Source organism: Cyprinus carpio, chromosome B25 (assembly GCF_018340385.1).
Source record: "Cyprinus carpio isolate SPL01 chromosome B25, ASM1834038v1, whole genome shotgun sequence".
NCBI lineage: Eukaryota > Metazoa > Chordata > Actinopteri > Cypriniformes > Cyprinidae > Cyprinus > Cyprinus carpio.
The window spans coordinates 3,584,418-3,603,759 of record NC_056621.1 but is presented as its reverse complement, the minus strand read 5'-3'; the positions used below and the strand labels follow the sequence as shown (position 1 = coordinate 3,603,759).

General features: G+C 34.0%; 2 protein-coding genes across 2 annotated transcripts in view; one reads left to right on the top strand and one right to left on the bottom strand.

The window, feature by feature from the left end:
• Nucleotides 1–2,887: 2,887 nt before the first annotated feature.
• mrps35 (mitochondrial ribosomal protein S35) lies at nt 2,888–13,049 on the bottom strand. Its single transcript, XM_042752963.1, is given in 8 exon segments — nt 2,888–3,373; nt 9,634–9,703; nt 9,768–9,901; nt 11,359–11,498; nt 11,583–11,643; nt 12,052–12,219; nt 12,339–12,385; nt 12,834–13,049. Coding segments are annotated over 8 exon segments (1,041 nt in total). The 5' UTR covers nt 12,979–13,049; the 3' UTR covers nt 2,888–3,097.
• Nucleotides 13,050–13,641: 592 nt separating this feature from the next.
• kcnq1.2 (potassium voltage-gated channel, KQT-like subfamily, member 1.2) overlaps nt 13,642–19,342 on the top strand; it is a 133,785-nt gene continuing 128,084 nt past the window's right edge. The window contains exons 1-2 of the mRNA XM_042753170.1: nt 13,642–13,802; nt 17,045–17,528. Of these exons, the coding sequence (XP_042609104.1) occupies nt 17,104–17,528 (425 nt within the window). The 5' untranslated portion in view covers nt 13,642–13,802; nt 17,045–17,103. The remainder of the gene's footprint in view (nt 13,803–17,044; nt 17,529–19,342) is intronic.

Below are 19,342 nucleotides of genomic sequence, written 5' to 3'. Positions count from 1 at the left end.
ATGTCTAAGGGATTGAAGTCTGTCAGGTTATACATGAGTTCATTGATGCAATTCAGTCAATCTGTCATTGTATTCTAACCGATACTCCTAGTCAGAGGCTTCTGTAAATATTTAGGGTAAATTTACACAACAAGGATGTACAACAAAACATAAAAGTTTGTCATGTGTTTTTGAAACGTTTTGTGTACAGACGACAATGTTGTCCAAACGACACACGGATCCACAAAAAATGACTAAAAAGCTGTATTATGCATGCATGGCCAGTAGTTGGCGATGTCGCTTTGTAAAGAAACTCACGTGTGCCAATAGACTGAGCACATAATATGCATGCGCATGACTTCACCGTTTTCACAAATTTGTGTTTTTATAGTTTATAGGGTGACAATAACGTTATCATTTTGAAAAACTTGCAGTTTTACACAATTTTTTTTAAAAAAGTTTGTCTTTTCAAACCCCCAAAATACATTGTTGTGTAAATGAACAGCCAAATCGCATAAAGTTTTTTTAGATTTATGTAAATGCCCCTGTAGTTTATATGTAAAATTGCACTTCAACTAAGTTTAATGTTGCAACGCAAAAAATATTTAGCAGTGCGTAACTTGTAACTTTAGTGAACCTTTATGTCAAAACTAGGCTAAGTTGTAACTTATGCACAGCTGGTGCAATCGGCCCCTGGAGGCCAAAAGTCCTGCAGAGTTTAGCTCCAACCCTAATCAAACATACCTGAACAAGCTAATCTTTGGGATTACTAGAAAATTGCAAGATGTTGAGTTTTATAGAGGTTGGAGAGTACAGTGGCACTCCAGGCCCAGATTTGGAGAACCCAGGCTGAATCAGTTGATCAGATGATCATGTTTTGTAGATGCTGCTAACATTTAATATGGTTTAATTCAAACTGAAGGTTGATGTGCTAAAAAGTCACTTTCAAAACCACCTGATGTGGTTGTTCACTTTTTATGATTCGTTGTATATAATCAAACCTAAACATATTTCCCTAAGCTTCCCATTCAGTGCCATCCATGGACTATATATATATATATATATATATATATATATATATATATATATATATATATATATATAAAACTTTAGTATTTCGTGAGAATTTGAGGATTCACCAGAAGACTTCAAAACGTCACCATGAGCATTTCTGTAAAATATCAAAGTTAAACAATTCTGAAGATTGATTTTAGTGTTTCAAAACCTAGTAAACTGCCTAAATTTTTGCCTTCTAAGACAGCATGGAAGATGGAACCTCATAAGTGATTGATCTGGAATGCTCTACACTGGCAGAATCTCGCAATTGATTCTAATAGACATTTGTGTTGTTTGCTGAGCTAATGCTCTAAAACTATGGGGTAAACAGTCCATTTAAGTTGAATTTAACTAGATTTCAAACAATATATTTGCTATTAAATTAATTAAAAGTAATGTAAAAATAAGTGATTTTTTTTGTTTGTTTGTTTTCACTGAGTTTGTTGCAATGCATTCTGGAAATTTGCATTTGCAAAAAATACATGCTGCTTTAAAAGTTGGCCAAAACAAGGCATCATAGAAGTCTGCACTATGATGCATTTAAATGCTGCATGTGAAGACTAGGTTTTGGCTCAGATTTTGTGAATTTTCAACCAAGATCTTGTTATATAAAGTGAATGCATGATGAAAGCATGTATTTTATGGAAGTGTTAGTGAAGAACTGTCTTTCTAGGGACAGTTTTGTGCATGTAAAGCCTTTAGGATTTTATTAAACAGATTTATATTTATATACAAGTTTATATTTTAATTACACCTTTAAAGTCTTATTTTCGGATACAGTTGAGTGAAAACTGACTCTGCAAACACTCGTCCAGTCAAGAACACCTGACAGTTTTGTTCCAAAAAGGCAGTTGGTTGCTGAGTGCTTTAAGATGCGCAAGACCGCCGCCACTTTCCATGTCCAAATGGAAACGGCCGGAAGCTCTCGCGGTGGAGTTCGGTTTCTGCTTTCCCAGAAGTGACAGCTCAGAGCAGGAGCTAATGGAGTGCTGGGGTATTTTTACTAGATGTTGGCTCAAAGCGTCCTTTCAGTGGGGTGCTGTAATGGCACCTGATGCACCATCGAGGGAATGTTTTGTGTAGGGAGATGGTGTTTAATGTTCTATGGGTAATTTTTCGAGATATGAAACGAGCTGACCCCGTTTATATACAGTAAACTACACATTTACTGTGTCTGATATTTAGTAGATCATATTTTGTCATGTACTCATCCGAGTCTCATTCAAACCTGCATTATTTTATTTTTTTCATGAAATAAAAGAGAACTTAATCCATTTTCATTTGCAGTCTCTCTCTTTTTTTAATGTTCATGTGAAATGCAAACCAAAGCAACAGGTTTCCCCCTACAGAAGTTTTGTTCCATAATTTAATCTATTAACTATGAAAGCCTGATTCTGCAACTGAATGAAAAAAAGTTTTTATCATCCCCTCAAAATTCTGTAAAATAAATAATTCTGACTTTTTTCTCACAATTTAAGTTTACATCTCAGAATTGAATTTTTTTCTTTTCTTTTTTTTTCTTTCCGCCACAAAAAGGTAATTTTGACCTTTTATCTCACAATTCAGACTTCATATTTCACAAATCTGACCTTTCTTAAATTCTGACTTTTTGGAATTTTTCTCAGAACTGCAAGTTATAAATTCGCAATTGCAAAAAAAAAAAAAAAAAAAAAGAATCCAGAATTGACCTGCGGGGAATAAAAGTCTGAATTGTGAGATTTAAAAGTATTTTGTCCTGAGGCAGAAACAGGCTCTTACTTATTTGATAGCATTTTCGATAGACCTATTTTTATTGTACTTTTAGAAGACAGAAGCTTGAATATTCGTGGGTAAAACAAAAACTAAGCAGAAATTGGTTAACGTGACTCATTTATTGTCATTAATTAATTTTTCGTGAATATAGCAGACTTTTGCATTTAATTTGAAGACAACAACAAAAACATCAAAATGATAAAAACAATGCATGGCTCACTGGTGAAAAAAAAAGCCACCTTACTGCTTTTAGTTTTCCCCAACACATTTTTAATATGAAATTCTACATGTATATTCTCTATAACGCAGCTCAGATATTAAAGAGCTTCTTCACAGCCTCTTTATACTTCTGTAGATTTTCCTCGGTCTCTCCCTCGTTCTTCAGCCTGAGCATGGTGTCTCTGTACTCCTGCACCGCCGGCTGCCCCAGCAGCTCCTCCCTGGTTCCCTCCTCCACCTCATCCTTCGCTCCAAGCGCTCGCATGCGCAGGAGAGTGTCCAGAACCTTCTTTTGGGACGGACTGTCTTCCCACTCGTACTCCTCCATATCCGCACGCGTCTTTTCCTGCTCCCACGCCTCAGTTTTCTGTAAAACAGTGACATGACAAAAACAGTTTTAAAAGAGTGATAGTGAAAATGATTTATTGATCAAGTGGAAGATAACAGCAAAATATTTGGGGTGCACTCTCAGATGTGTTGTACCAAATGCAGTGGTGAAAAATAATGAATGTACGATTATGATTGCTGCAATCTTCAGATTAATGAAATTAGGTAAAAGCAAAGGCCCACTGTGCAATATTTTACACCTGTGACTGTATGGTATTACATTTAACATAGAAAAACATTAAGTGTCCACTGTATGGGAAAACAATATATATTTTCATATATATTTTGAAATATATAAAAAAAAAGGCAAACATTGATGAAATTTATTTAAAAATATATTTATATAATGTTTTTGAATATAAATGTACTAAATATACTTATATTGTTCAAAAATTTTGTTTACATACACAAAAGGCCAAAAATGTATATATATATATATATATTAGAATATATATGTATATAAAAATATATTTTTGAATATATAGTTTAAATTTCCTCAATTTTAAACTCAAAATAATTCACTTAAAATGATTTGCTCCAAAAGTGTACATATACAAAAAAATACCTATATATATATATATAAATAAAATGTTTATTACATTTTCAGTTTAAATATATTTATATAGTTTTACATTTTGCATTTACCCAAAAGTGTATTTTAAGATTAGAAATGTAATTTCTTGCACTTTTTGAAATATATTTTAGTATTGGATAGTTTAAACAAAATATATATTTCCTTAAGCTGCATTGTTTACAACATTTTTTTTAAACCAAAAATGTATAGTTAATATAGATTTTAAAATACTAAAAAAAAATTATTCTATTAATTTGTATTATTATTTTTTTTTTATATAAATTGGTCAGATTTTGCATCTCATATTGTCGTACAAATGAAAAAGTGTTTTAAACTCAGTTCCTGGAGGGCCACAGCTCACAGAGTTTAGCTCCAGCCCCTCCAGGAATTGAGTCTGAGACCACGGGTCTAAAGTGTTTAACAATGCATATTCATTGTTATGAAAATAATGTTCAAAGAATGCAAAATAAGCAGATATTTATGTTGCACATCATATAGAAAAGCTAGTTTCTTGCAATTGCAATGTTGACTATCCTCACAGAAGCATCAACTGCAGAACTTTGACCAAAAATCTCACTGTTAGAACTTCACTGAAGGCTGAGATTCATCTTAAAAGCAATGAATCGAGAGCATGCTGTGACACTGAATGATCCAAGACTTAAAATATTATGATTTGATGATAAAATGTCAAAAAGCACATTTAAACCCAACTTAGACGACGATCGTTTAAGCACTGAAAACAAACTATACTTTTTGACCGGCTGAGGAATTCTGGCACGATAAAAATGCCAAGCTGATTTGGAAAGGAACTGCTGTAATAAACACAGCTACTTAAACTCGACGAGCGGCTCTGATTTCACTGAAAACATGAAGAGACGCCGCTCAACATTTGCTTAAGTGCCACAAACTTTTAAAGACAGCTTGAGTTTGATAAGAACCCTTGGAGTCCCTCCTTTGCTTGAGACTAAATTTTCCCAATACTTGCCATCCTCAGTGACAAAAGCGTCTTTGTGTGTATGAAGGCCTCAGGTGCAGGTGCTCCAGACTAATGACCATCAATACAGGTCATGCACACACAAACCAGTCCCTCGTCCTCCATTCCTCTGCTCAAATCACCCGGCCGCAGGGCACCACTTAGGGAGCCACTGATGGATTCGGTGGTTTCTATGGAGATGAAGGTGGTTTGGCCAGATCGGGAGGATTTGATTAGGACTGTTGACCCAAATGATTCAATTTAGCCGAAGAGGCAAATCAAATGGTTTGTGACTAATTGATGAGATTGGCCTTTCACTGGAGAGAATAGAAGTGTAATCGAGGACCTGACTGAAGACAAGACGCTCGTGTTTGAGTCGAGCCGATCAGTTAACCGCTCTGATGCTCGGGAAAGAAAAATATGGGTTCTTGGAGAGCTCTTCTGTTTCGATTGTGAAATCAATATAGACCCCATTTTTGGAAATGACTTTAATCTTTCAATCCAAAAACAATACAAAAAACCCTAAATATCAAAATCAAATAAAAAAAAAAAAATATATTTTTAAACAAGAAAAAAAAATAAAGTATAAAAAAAAAATTAATAATAATATAAATATGTTAATGTTAGCATTATTATATTAAAAACTATATCTCTATATCTAAATCTAGTTATATTATTCAAAATGTATTTAAAAAATACTTTTTGTATTTAGCCAAAATATATTTTATTATCAGAAATTAATTTTTTTGCCACATTTGTAATATATTTAAGCATTTGAAGGTTTAAACTAAATGTTTTACATTTGAAAAATATATTTCCATAAACTGCATTGATTAAAACCAATATTTAGCAGCACATATTTCTGGTCAAGAAATATATTGCTAATATAAATACATTTAAATACATAAATAAACTTTTAAATTATTTATATTTCCAACATTTACCCAAAATATATTTTAGGATTTGAAACACATCTTATTGTACATTATATAATATATTTTAGCATTTTAAGTATTTAAAAAAAAAAAAAAAAACTGAAAAATACATATTCTTAAGTTGCATTGTTTATAAGGCATACATTTGAAACTTATTTTTGGTCAGCAGGGAAAAAAATGCTAATATAGTTTTTAAAGTATTTTGATATGCTTTAGTTTACTATATTTATTATATTTACCCAAAATGTATTTTAAGATTGGAAACTTTTTTTTTTGGACATTTTGTAATATATTTTAGCATTTGAAGGTTTAAATTAAATTAAAAAACAATAATAATAATAAAAAAACTATTTCTATTAATTAAAAAAAGTACCTTTATTGCTATTTAAATATAAAGCTAATATAGATATGCATAAATATATTTTGATAAGTTTTAGTTACTTATATTTCAATTAAATTGTAAATTATATGTAAAATACGCATTATGCATTTTAAAAAGTATTTATGTGGACATTTTTTTAAATATATTTTAGCATTTTATTTAAATGGAATATATTTTAAATTAGGAAAATGTATCCCACAAATATCCTAATATATTTCCATGAAGTAGAGTTATATATTTACTTTGCTGTTTGGCCACGCTACATTTCAGAAGTACACCGCATTGCAATCACGTGTTGTGATGACTTCACGACGCATTAAAAACCAAATGAAATGGAAAAAAGGGGTGATATCTAACCTCTGGAAAAACATCCAGGCCACATTTGTTCCAAAACCTCTTCCAGTCAATGTGAACACAGTTTGAATGGATTATCCTGTAGCCGTATTGGCAGCTAAATCAGGTCTTGGAGATACAATCACCCTCGTGGTCTCAAACAATCGGCTGCTTTGTGGCGAACCGCCCCCCTCCCGTTCCCACCCGACGTCACTCTACCCCGTCCTGAGCGCTCCGAGCCACCACTGTGCTAGCCATTGTGCTAGCGAAAGGCCAGCGGACACCGTTACACTTCCCAACCAGGATGGCAAACAAAGCTGGAGCGTGGCTTTCAGCCAGGCTTCTTAGTGAAGCTCAGAACATAGTTACACAACACCAAAGCCAGCTAGTCTCCAGTGACAAGAGCATGATGGGAAAATGCACACATCTTGAGCATTTGTTGCATTTTATTGACACCCGATCCGTTTTTATTTTTTTTGGTGGTCGACCTCGTCTGAATCTAAAAGGTCACGTTCTTTACTCCTCAAAGATGCTTTAAGAAGATCATCTGCGTAGGAAGCCCTCAGTTTGCCGACTTTGAGAAGTTCAAGTGTATAAATTACACCGCTCTTGTCCGTAATCTGTGTTTTATCAAAAAGCACCTGCTAATTCATCCTCTGTTGTGCTAATGAGGTGAATCATGCGACACTCAGAGGTCACTAATCGCTTTTTCGAGTCTCACTTAATTCACAAAGGAAACTGTCACATTACATCTGTTGTCAATTAAACAGCCGCTCTCAACTTTGATCGTGAACTCAGCGTAAGCGGAGACGGCTCTTCTGCGCAGATATGACGTGAATTATTGATGACGCGTTTCATCGTGCTGTTAATGAGAATCTTCTGAGCTGCCGCCAACTGCTTTTTCCAATGGAATCTCCCTGTCAGCCAATCAGATGCTTCCATTCAGCCGCCGTTTCCACTCTCGGGTTGCTCATTGGGCGAGACAGCTGTCAATCATCTAATCAGGTGGAAAATCAGGTGGATAATCATGACACTAATTGAGTGATGGTTTGCAGCAGGTTTCACCACTAAACATGGATCAAGCTCAAGGTAAGAATTAAAACTACACTAAAAATGGAAAACAAATGACCTTTTTTGTAGTTGTTTTCACACCAATTTAACATTTAAAAACAAGCCCCCTCATAAAAAAAAAAATCAGATTTTTTTTTTTTTTTTACATATAATTGCTAATATATTGTAAAATATATTTACAAACATACATTTTAGTTGCTATTTTTTCTTACTTTATTTTTTTTAATTAAATATATTTATATTGTTCGAAATATATTTTTAAAAAAATCTGCATTTTGCACTTACCAAAAATGTATTTTAAGATTAAAAATCTATTTTCTTGCACATTTTGTAGTACATTTTAGCATTTTGAAGGCTTTGAAATATATTTTCAATATGAAAAATGAATTGCCTTAAGCTGCACGGTTTACAACATATTTAGCATATACCTCAAACATATTTTGGTCATAAAAAAGATTTTGTTTGTTAAAATAAAATAAAAATAAAATTTTGGTCAGAGAAAAAAAAAAGAAATATATAAATGATATTTCCATTTCCACTTTTCAGGCCTGAAAATAAATAAATGAATAAATACATCCCAGGTTTAATTCCAAACTAATGGAAGGGGATGTAAATGCACCGTCACTGCTGTGGATTCCCAACCTTTATTCATGCCCCCCTCATCCTATCGTTTAATGTCGCCCCACAGGGGGTCTCCGTCATGGAAATCCACCCCGCTGCCAGCAGGACCCCACTGAAACTTTCATAAGAGTTCAGGTACAATAGAGATATGAAATATTCATGTGTTCAGACATCAGAGACACTGTCCTGTGATTCAAACACACGAGCACGGAGAACACATCAGCCTCCATCAGACAGAAGTCAATGTACTAATACAAGCATCACTATTATTATTGCTCATGCTTAAAGAAATGGTTCACTTAAAAACTAGAATTTTGTCATAATTTACTCCCTTTATGCCACTAGAAAGTGTGAACAAAAGTGAACTGACACTTGAAACATATGATATTATTGCTAATATTATACCACTTTACTACCTTAAGAAACATTATGTATATTATTATATAAAAAAGTATATAATTGTATAATAATTTATTTTTATTATTATTAGATTTAGTTTTGTATCAATACATCGTGTGTGTGTGTGTGTGTGTGTGTGTGTATATATATTATATAAAATCTAGAATTAATATACATATATTCTGTACATATACAAACATGTATTACTGTATAGTACTTTTGACAAAAAAAATCTAATCAAATGGTGACTGATATTGATACTGATATAGATACTATACATCTCAATTATTGTTGATGTCTGAAGACTATTTTAACATCTACAGGGTTAATTTTCTTCATGCAAAATGTTTTATTACATGCAAATTTTGACCTGCATATTTCTTGACAGTTTTCATGAAATCCACCCTGTAGCATGTAAACCCTGCCCTACTATGTAGAATTAGGGCTGTCAAAATGGGTGAAAATCGAAATTTTCTGTACTAAGATATTATCAATATTCGAATTATATTCAAATTTTAAAAGGCATAATAAAGGCATTTTAAAAGGCTTCTCTCCTGAGGCCACAAGAGGGCGCATCGAGCAAAATATTACTAATGCACGTTTCTGCAAAGCATTCAAATAACACGACAATCTTTGAAAAAAAGTGTATAATGTTTAAAATAATGTTTATTAACCATATATAATCAAAACAATTAGAATCAAAACAGCATAACGTATGTAACGTTTTTGCATTCGAATGTGGATTTTTATTTTAAATTCAACGAATATTTGAAATTCAAATTTTTTTTTTGACAGCCCTAGTAGATATGATCTGAAACACTGACCCTATCCAGACTTGTACATGACAGCTAATAAAGCACAAAACTTCATCTCATTTCAGCTTGCTGGAAAAAGTTGAAATCGCATACAAATGTCCGTGTATCTGAAGTAACGTGGAGGGTTGCAGACTCACCCAGGACTCGTGGTAAAGCACGGTGAGGAGGTACATGGCATAATCAAAAACACACACACACAACTATAAACTACAATCACACACACACAAAGATCATTATAATGTAAGAGAAATGAGGAATAAAACAACAACACAGAATATGTATCCGTATCGCGCACCTGTCTGTGGTGATGGTGAGCGTGTCGGTGTCTTTGCAGTATCGCTCTTCACTGAGTTTGATCATCTTCTTTCTGGCGTGATCATCCAGATTCAAGCTGGAGAGCTTCACCTGCAAGGGCCAGAAACACATTTGAACTGCCTTTTTTAATTAAGCAAAATGTTTAAATAGTTAAAAATGCATCATTTTTGAGAGTACACGAGGAATAAAGTACAGTCAGATATTAAACACTGATCGGATGATCAGGACCCAGCTGCTTATTATCTCCGGATGTACTAAAATAACTAAAACTGAAATAAAATGAATGAAATATGACAAAAACACATGAAATCACTAATCTAAAAAAACTGAAATGAAACCAGAAAATTAAAATAAACTTCAATATTTATCAAATAGTTTTATAAAAGGTATAAAAATATTTTATTAAAAACAATAATAAAACTATAATAGTATCTTCATACTAAAATAACATGCATAGAAAATAAAAATGACAAAAACACAACAAAATCATAAAATAAACAGAAAACAAATCTAAGCTTATACATTTGTAAAAAATTTATAATAAATTAAAACACAAAAACACAAAAGCACTAAAACTTTAACAAAAAAAATAAAATATAACTGACAACTGAAGTTTTTATTATAATATTTTCTATTCATTTAAAATTGTGTTAAAGTTTATTTATATTTATTTCCCAGTCTTGAAAGTTCATCAAAGGACAAGGAGTCACTTAATCCAAATCTTCAGCATTTCTCCAGCAATCATTTTCACTTGGCGTCCCTCCGGTCATCTTGAACATATACTTTCTATTAAATCTTATTCTTCCAAACAATAAACCCTCAAAAGGCACTAACTATCATGCACACCTCTGCTCTTTAAACAGCCCAGTGTCTTCACTAAGCTCTCTCTCTCTCAAAGAACAAAACAATGGTGCACAATGCAATATCACTTGACTTCTCTGGGTTTTCTGGCTGTTTCAGTTCAGAAAGGATGGGGAGGGGGAGACCCTCATCCCGTAAATCTGCCCTTTGATCCCCTTCACATCCAGCCCTAATCCAACGGGATTAACGTCAGATGGCGATTCCCGGTTTTTCAGGCAGATGGTGAGAGATTTATGATAAATCACACATTTCAGATTATAAATAAAGAGAGAATATACTGCCAAATCAATGAGGCCATCACACATGCAACAGCATTTGATTGACGAGTATTTATCCATTTACTGACAACAGTCAGTGTTTACTCAAGCAAAAATGACTTATTAATTATCTGGAATGTTTATGCTCATTTAATTCTCCTGTATTTTTTGTAATGTGCTACTAAGAGGAGTCAGTATGGGCAGAAAAACAGTCCACATCATGCTTCATTTTTTTTTTAAGCAGCCTGACTTTTGACAGTAAATGTCTAGTCCATTTCACAGCATATTCTGTCCAAAAACACCCATTTAGACAGAAAGAGATGTGTAAAGTGACTAACTGCAGTTTACTCTAAATACGTGACGGACTGCTGTGGGAAAAACTGTGAAAGGTTAAATGTGTAGGATTTCTGCCCATTCAAACAGACGTACCTTCAGTGTCACTATCCTCGCGTCTGGGTTCCGCAGCGACAATCCAGCGGATACGAATTCCTTACTCTGCACCTGGATTGGGAAATGCTTCATGCACTTCTCATCCGAGTCCAGGGCAGACGGCCACTCCGTACAGAACTCTGGAAAACATTCATGAATCTTTCTCTCTCACATAACATTTGCTGCTGGCCATTACTGAAAACCTTATTAATGAAAAAACTCACGCTTCAGGGCCTCACAGTGCTTCTTAATAGCTACAGGGGTTAAGTGTAAAAAGTTTGGGATCTGAAAGACATTAAAGCATGTGATTAAAAAAGTGTTTTAATGTTTATGCAACAAAAGACGAGCTGAATAAGTCCAGTTAGCATTATTTAAAGCTCACAATCTACATAGACCGGTTTCCATTTTTGCAGAAAAAAATATGTTCCAAATTCTAAAAAAATTCTGTTTAAAGAGACTGACCTTATATATATGCTCATAATGCACACACAGGGTTTCTGCAGTTTTTATGAAGGTATATTTAAGACTTTTTAAGACCAAGTGACCATGGCTTTATGAATTTAAGACTTTCTGCTGCAATTTAAGACCTTTTTATGCCTTAATGTGTGGAATGGTGAATTAATACTTGAAGACCAATAGAAACCCCCCAAAATAAATACTTTTTAATAGATGTAGTTGAAAAGACTTTATCACCTTTATCAGTTCCAGGTTGCCCTTCTTGGCAGGCGGCACGCCTCTCTTCACGGGATATCCCATGCGCACCGGCAGAGGAACGGCGGACGGTTTGAAGGACGCTGCAGTGGGATAAACAGCGGTCCAGTCCTGATCCACAGTCATCCGCTCGGTCCTGGGCTCCCCAGCCTGTGTGACGCAATCAAACGTGTTTCATTATCAATAATATCATTTACCTGATTCATAAAGACAGATCAGAGCACAGACCAACTGCATTATGATTATGAGGAGGAACGTGTAATAATAACCTGTCTCTTTGACCTCCGTTGACCCCGAACACCTCGGCCTGCGGCTTCTGTAATCAGACATTTGATGAGTGCAGAAATTAAGCGCACATTCAGTAAGTAACTTTATTTTTAAAGTCATACTGAGGTAATATTAGGCCATAAAAACAATTTAGTTAAATACAACATGCCAGATGAGCAATTAACCCTAAATTTGATGGTACAATGACGTTATCAACTTATAATACCATGGTACGTCAATGTACGCTAGGTACTGAACGATTATCGTATTAATTTATAACTGTATTTACTTAGTAATCAAAGAATACCATGGTAGTACTATGGTACATGTCCAAAAACATGGTAATATCATGCCAGTTTTGTTAGTTAAATATAATATTTAATTTTAGTAATGTAATGGCATATTTTCTCTATAATAATAATAATAATAGTCGTAATACTTTTGTAGCTCTCCGTAATACTGTAAATAGATTAAATAACAGATAATACGAGTTTTACCGGTTTCTGTGGTCACAGCGCTTGTTGAGAGGACAGAAGTGATTGAAATCCTCCTGCTGAATGAAGTTAAGCTGTATATTCCATTAATATTAGAGTTTATTTTGCATAAGGAGGACAGCGCAGGGCGAGTGACGGACGCAGCCATGATGGAAAAACCTGCAGCGTGCCTACGGCGGCCCGGATGACGCAAAAAAAGCGAAGCTAAAACCGCGCGAGACGAGCACGAGCGTGTTCATTCGATATCAAACCACACAAACGAACCAAACGGTCTGCTTTTTATTCAAAACAACATTTAAGTGTGACATTTTGAGAGTGAAACATAAACTTTAACGCCTTTTTTGCGTTCTACATGGAGAATAACTAGATGGAAAACGGATGAATTGAACAGAAAGTCTTGAGATGCGTTTTTAAAAGATTATTTTAACTGATTATCGATTTGAATTCCTATTTTTTAAACCGACAAGCACGTTCGCGATACGTTACAAGTGTATTAATAACATAGCTAAAATAACTTTTGCTTGTAAATAACGTATTTGTTAAACAAATAACTTTAATTTGATATTATATAATTATATATATATATATATATATATATATATATATATATATATATATATATATATATATATATATATATATATATATATATATATATAATTAATATTATTATTATTATTATTATTAGCGAAATCAGTATTTTATCCCCAGAGGATATGGCGTAATACTCTTTACATATTATGTCAGAGGCGAAAACGTTTGAATTTGTAGTTGTTTATGAAATATTTCTAAAGCTCCCCCCGTGAACGCGCCTTGACGGACGCGATGACGCTCGCAGCATCTCTGCCGCATCTCTCCACAAGTGTTCCACTCACAGCATCACAGACAGCTGGAGCGCATCCTCATCACTGCTTCAGATGATGATGATGATGATGATGATGAACTGACAGACACAGGAGCCCTGCTCGAGAGGTAGAGTTGATTTTAAAAGTTCATTTCTTTTGTTTTATAAAGTGATGTTGTCCATCGATGAAAGATTAAAAATGACTGTTTATAGTCTAGACGTGTGTAGAAAAAATAAAAGGGGTCTTTTTGATATCTCACAGTTAAAATGTCTATGAAGATAAACATAGCTAGCTAAATATTTCAAGACAGTGTATGTATGTGCATATTGTGGCTAGAAATATAGATGAAAAGGCATAGGCAAAAGGCAAAATATGCATAGAGCTTAGTTTACAGTAAGTTTGTGCTCGTTAACAGTCACCGCACATGAAAGAACAAGAAACTTATTAGCATTTGATCACTTTTAGCACTTTATCTTGTCTTGTTATTTTTTACATTAAGACATTTTCAACATCAAAAGTTGTAGAATGGAAAATGAACAATTGTATATTTATGAAACTGTCAAGGTGAATAAATGCAGCAAAACTAATATTGTTATTTATGATGCCTAATGTGTCAACTAATATTACTGTAAACTATAATAATGTAACTATAATAATGATTTGAAATTATTTAAATGCATAAATAAATTCCTGCATAAATAATACAAAAATTAATAATTTGACATGCAATATAAATATACAACATATCATTATACTGTATGTATATATATATATATATATATATATATATATATATATATATATATATATATATATATATATATATATAAGCTTTTTAGAACATATATTTACGTAAATAAAATACCTTTTATAAAAATACAAAATATAAAAAATTTAGTTTTTCATTCGTGTGTGTGTGTGTATAAAATCTGGCTACATAAAATAATTAATTTCTAAGGTTACAATAATTTTTGTAGAGATCTATTTAATCCCAGTTGTTTTGTTTTGATAACTTGAAGAGTGACTGGTTTCATTCATTTGCTGCCTTTGTGCTTCATGCACACATGAATGAGCGTGAGTGTGTTTATCTCTCTGTCCACTGAATCCTCTCGACACGCTCTGACTGTGAGTGCTTTCTATCTCTTTGACACTGTGATCTGCAGCTTAAAGCGGTGGTATCTGTGGTAACTATATCTGTGAGCGGCCGGCGCTGTAGCCGCGCTTCTGTCAGCGGCTCTGACACTGACACTGAGAGGAGGGCAGGGTCCTGTTTCGATATGTCTCCACTCACAAAGCTTTTTCCAGTGGCTTTGTGTGTCCATCCACTGGTCATCTCATGATGGATTGGCGATCTTGTGATTTGTCTTGAGGGGAAAGTCTGACCTCATTAATGAGGGAATTATACTCCTCTTCCTCACTGCTTTGTGACCCGTCTGAGGAAGACTTCAGTGAAATCACAATCAAGCTGGAGCGCTGACACTCATTCAGCACATGCTTAGTAGATTTTTGTTTTGTGATAGTTCCATTTCAAGAGACAATTTAGCAAAAAAATGTGCATTTGATCAAAAAAATAAAGAAAAAATAAAGAAAACGGTAATATTGTGAAATATATTTTGAAATATATTTACATTTTAAAATAAGTTTTCTGTGTGAATATATACTAAAATGTAATTTATTTCTAATTTGAATTTTCAGCATCATTACTGCAGTCTTCAGTGTCACATGATCCTTCAGAAATCATTCTTATATGCTGATTTGCTGCTCAAGAAACATTTCTGATTGTTATAAATGTTGAAATTTGTTTTTTGAAACCGTAATACTTTTTTTTCAGTATTCTCTGATGAATAGAAAGTTTAAAAGAACAGAATTAAGTTACAAAAGTTTTTTTTTTAAATTATTCAAATTACAAATGTCTTTAATGTTACAATATAAAAACCTAATATAGAATACAAGAAGCATTGAAGAAGCTTTATTTCTTTTCTAAAGTGAGTGACTTCAACATGATCTCATGGTGCATTTGACTGTCAGAGGAGGGTTTAGGATGTGTCTGGTGATCTTCAGTGCATTCTCATGCAATTTTAACCTGTCTGAGCTGCGAGCTGCTCCTTATTTAAACCCGCAGACCTGGAGCACGTCATGACACCTCATGAGTTAATGTGTGCTGTGACTTCCCAACAGCTGGTGATCAGTCAAACGCAACCAAATACTCCAGATCACCAAGACTGTAAATGATCTTAAAAGGTGAAAAACCGATTAAAGGAACAGTTCCCCCCAAAAAACACAATGTGCTGAAATGTACTCACCCTTGGGCCATCCAAAATGTAGATGAGTTTGTTTATCATCAGATTTGGAGAAATGTAGCATTCCATCACTTGCTCACCAATGGATGTGAATGGGTGCCGTCGGAATGAGAGTCCAAACAGCTGATAAAAACACAACAATAATCCACACCACTCCAGTCCATCACTTAACATCTTGAGAAGTGAAAATCTGTGTTTTTGCAAGAAACAAATCCATCATCAAGACGTTTTTCAAACCCTTGCTACGGCTAAAATATATGCGTCCTCCATCTATAATATTGCTTTCTTTAGTAAAAAAAAGTAATCTTGTCTGAATCAGGAGAGAAATCTGCTCAGATCAAACATTGTTTACAAGCCAAAACAGCGCAAAACAGCTCTAAACAAATATGTTGGTGGAATTTGATGTGAGAGACAACAGGAGATGGACTTTTTCACTGGAGGAAGCGTTATTATGGATTATGGACTCATATTTGAGCAGACATGATGGTTTAAGCCCCGTTCCCACCGAGAACGATAACTATAAAGATAACTACATAGATAAAAATATTCTCCTAAAAGCACACTCTTTTTCCCCTCTAAAAACTCTAGATCACAAAAAAACAATATATACTCATATTCTCTCAAAACACAACATCTAAAAAAAAAATCATTAAAAAAATTACAACAACAATATCGTTTCTCACTGCCTTTATTGTTATAGTTGTAGTGTGCAGTCTGCTGTTCTTTAATATTGAGAATGATTTTTAGAACTATATCTTCTTTATCGTTCTCTTTATAGTTGATCGTCCTTGGTATGAACGGACCTTTAAAGTTAATGTCTTGATGGATTTGTGCAGCTTTTTACTTCACAAGATGTTAACTGATGGACTGGAGTGGTGTGGATTATTGTGATGTTTTTATCAGCTGTTTGGACTCTCATTCTGATGGCACCCATTCACTTCCATTGGAGAGTAAGTGACGTTATGCTACATTTCTCCAAATCTGATGAAGAAACAAACTCATCTACAACTTGGATGACCTGAGGGTGAGGACCATCTCAGCAAATTAAAAATCTGTTCTCCCTTTACAGGTTTAGTGCCATGTCAGACTAATCGCTTTGGAGCAGCCCCACTGAAACGTATCTCCACCATGGGGGACAGGCTGGGCCGCCCGACCCCTCTGTTATCCCGTGGACGTACGTTTGGATGGTCCACCTCCTGCAGCAGCATCAAACTAAAGAACTGCGGCAACAACGACCATGACTTCCTGCATAGCCTGGAGGAGGCAGCAGTGCCCAGCGTGTCCCTCTCCGCGCCACACTCTCCTGTTTCACTGGAACTGGAGCCCATGGTGAATAATGGATCAAGCGCGCCCGTCGCTCCAGGTGGCCACACAAAGGAGCCACCGGCGCACAGCCAGCGCTGCCAGCCCCTCTCCATCTCCACCGTCCCGCTTTCCTCCGCCGCCCGCTTCCCGCACAGCCCTTACCACGCCAAGACTAGCATGCAGGGCGATGTGTACAACTTCCTAGAGAGACCTGCCGGCCTGAGGTGCTTCCTGTATCACTTCCTCGTGTGAGTAGACCTTTCCTGTTCACTTCTACTCACCTGCATGTAGCATTTGTGCTTATAAAGCTTGTGATTGGCTAATAGGGGTTTAATTAGATTTTTGTCATTCTAAACATCATTTAGTAGGGATGTAACTATATCAAAATCTCAATATGACGTCCATCATACGATATTTATTGCGATATTTAAAAAAACAAAACATTTTGCACATTTTAAAGTTAAATTATTCTATCTAGTGCACTTTGAGAGTTCAAAATTAAAAGGCTCCAACCCATGTTCTTAAGTCAGGAAAAAGTTTCAGCATACAGCATTTTACTAATCAGCATTTGTAAATATGAAGCTTGCGATGGTTAATAGGATTTTTTTTAATAGTGTAAATATTATTTGTTTAAGGCATATGATTTATTTAATCACTTTAAAATGAGGATAAATATTTATGTTTATCTGAGCCTATACAATGTATTTTTATATACATTGTTGATTTTTTATATTTGGGTCGTTTACATGAAATAATTTTAGGAAGTTGACGTATGAACAGGCAGTATTAACAGGCATTTTATTTAATGTCTATTTGAGAAATATGATTCATTTAGGTAGAAAATTTTATTACATTTTTATGTATACTATTATAGAAGTTAGAATGCTTTGTGAAATGGCATTTAGAACAATTTTTTAAAGCATTTTACTAATTGTTTTGTAATTACTACACATGCAGATTTATGAGTACTTATTAATTGAGCAACAACATAGAATATTTGTACAATTAGAAATTATTTTTAATTTCGTTATTGTAGAATCAATAAAGGCAAAAATAGTGATGCTTTACAGGACCTGTTGTATACAATTGACAATTTTTACCTGTAATGTGTCTATGGACACTTAATCCATATTATTTAGTGTGCTTTTAAACTTCTATATTAAAAACCCAATTTTATTTGATTTAACTGAACTGCTTCTTTAATAATGTTTGTGTCTGACTGAAAGTCAAAAATTATTAAATGCCCATGAGAAGGATGCAATGCTAATGCAATACTAGAATTTGCAAAGTTAAGGACAGCAAAAATGCTCATTGGGTCAGCACATTCAGAAAAAACAGTCGGAGAAGAAAAGACACGTTAACTGCAAAAGAATTAAGAATTAAGGTGAAGAATTTGGTGTGAAACCATCAGGAACCGTCCCCAGAAGTGCAGTGCATCAGATTCTCAGAGACATTGCTTGGGTAATAAATCCTAAAAATTGACTGTCACTTAATACGAATACCATGCTGAAGTGTTGTCAAATACATGAAGACTGATTTTTTTAATAGACTTTATAGACAGATACATTGAGAATGACAGTTGAAGGACCAGGACTACATCCTCTTGTACCACTGTTTTAAGAATTTATCTTCCAGACTCTGGCAGCAAGTTTTAGCAAATCATTTTGAGTCAATCTCTGCAAGACAGACTTTTCAGAATAGGAGATGGACTAGAAATCATTGTTTTGGTAGTGACATAAACAAAATTTTAGTGAAGTTATGCAATTTTTTTATTTTATTTTTATATTTTAATATGTTATAGTAGTGTTTTAGTATGTGAAGTATGATATTATACAAATTTGCATACATACACATTTTTTTTTTCAAGACGATTCCAACTCTGATTTTGGACCAATTCTGTAGACTGGCCCATATATATATACACACACACAATTTTTAAAGGAATTTTATGTGCTTTTGTCATAATTTGTGTTTAGAATTTGTTATAATAGTATTACTGTTTAGGTTTAATTTAATTTCAGTATTATTTTTAATTTAAATTTCATTTGTTATTCATTTCTAT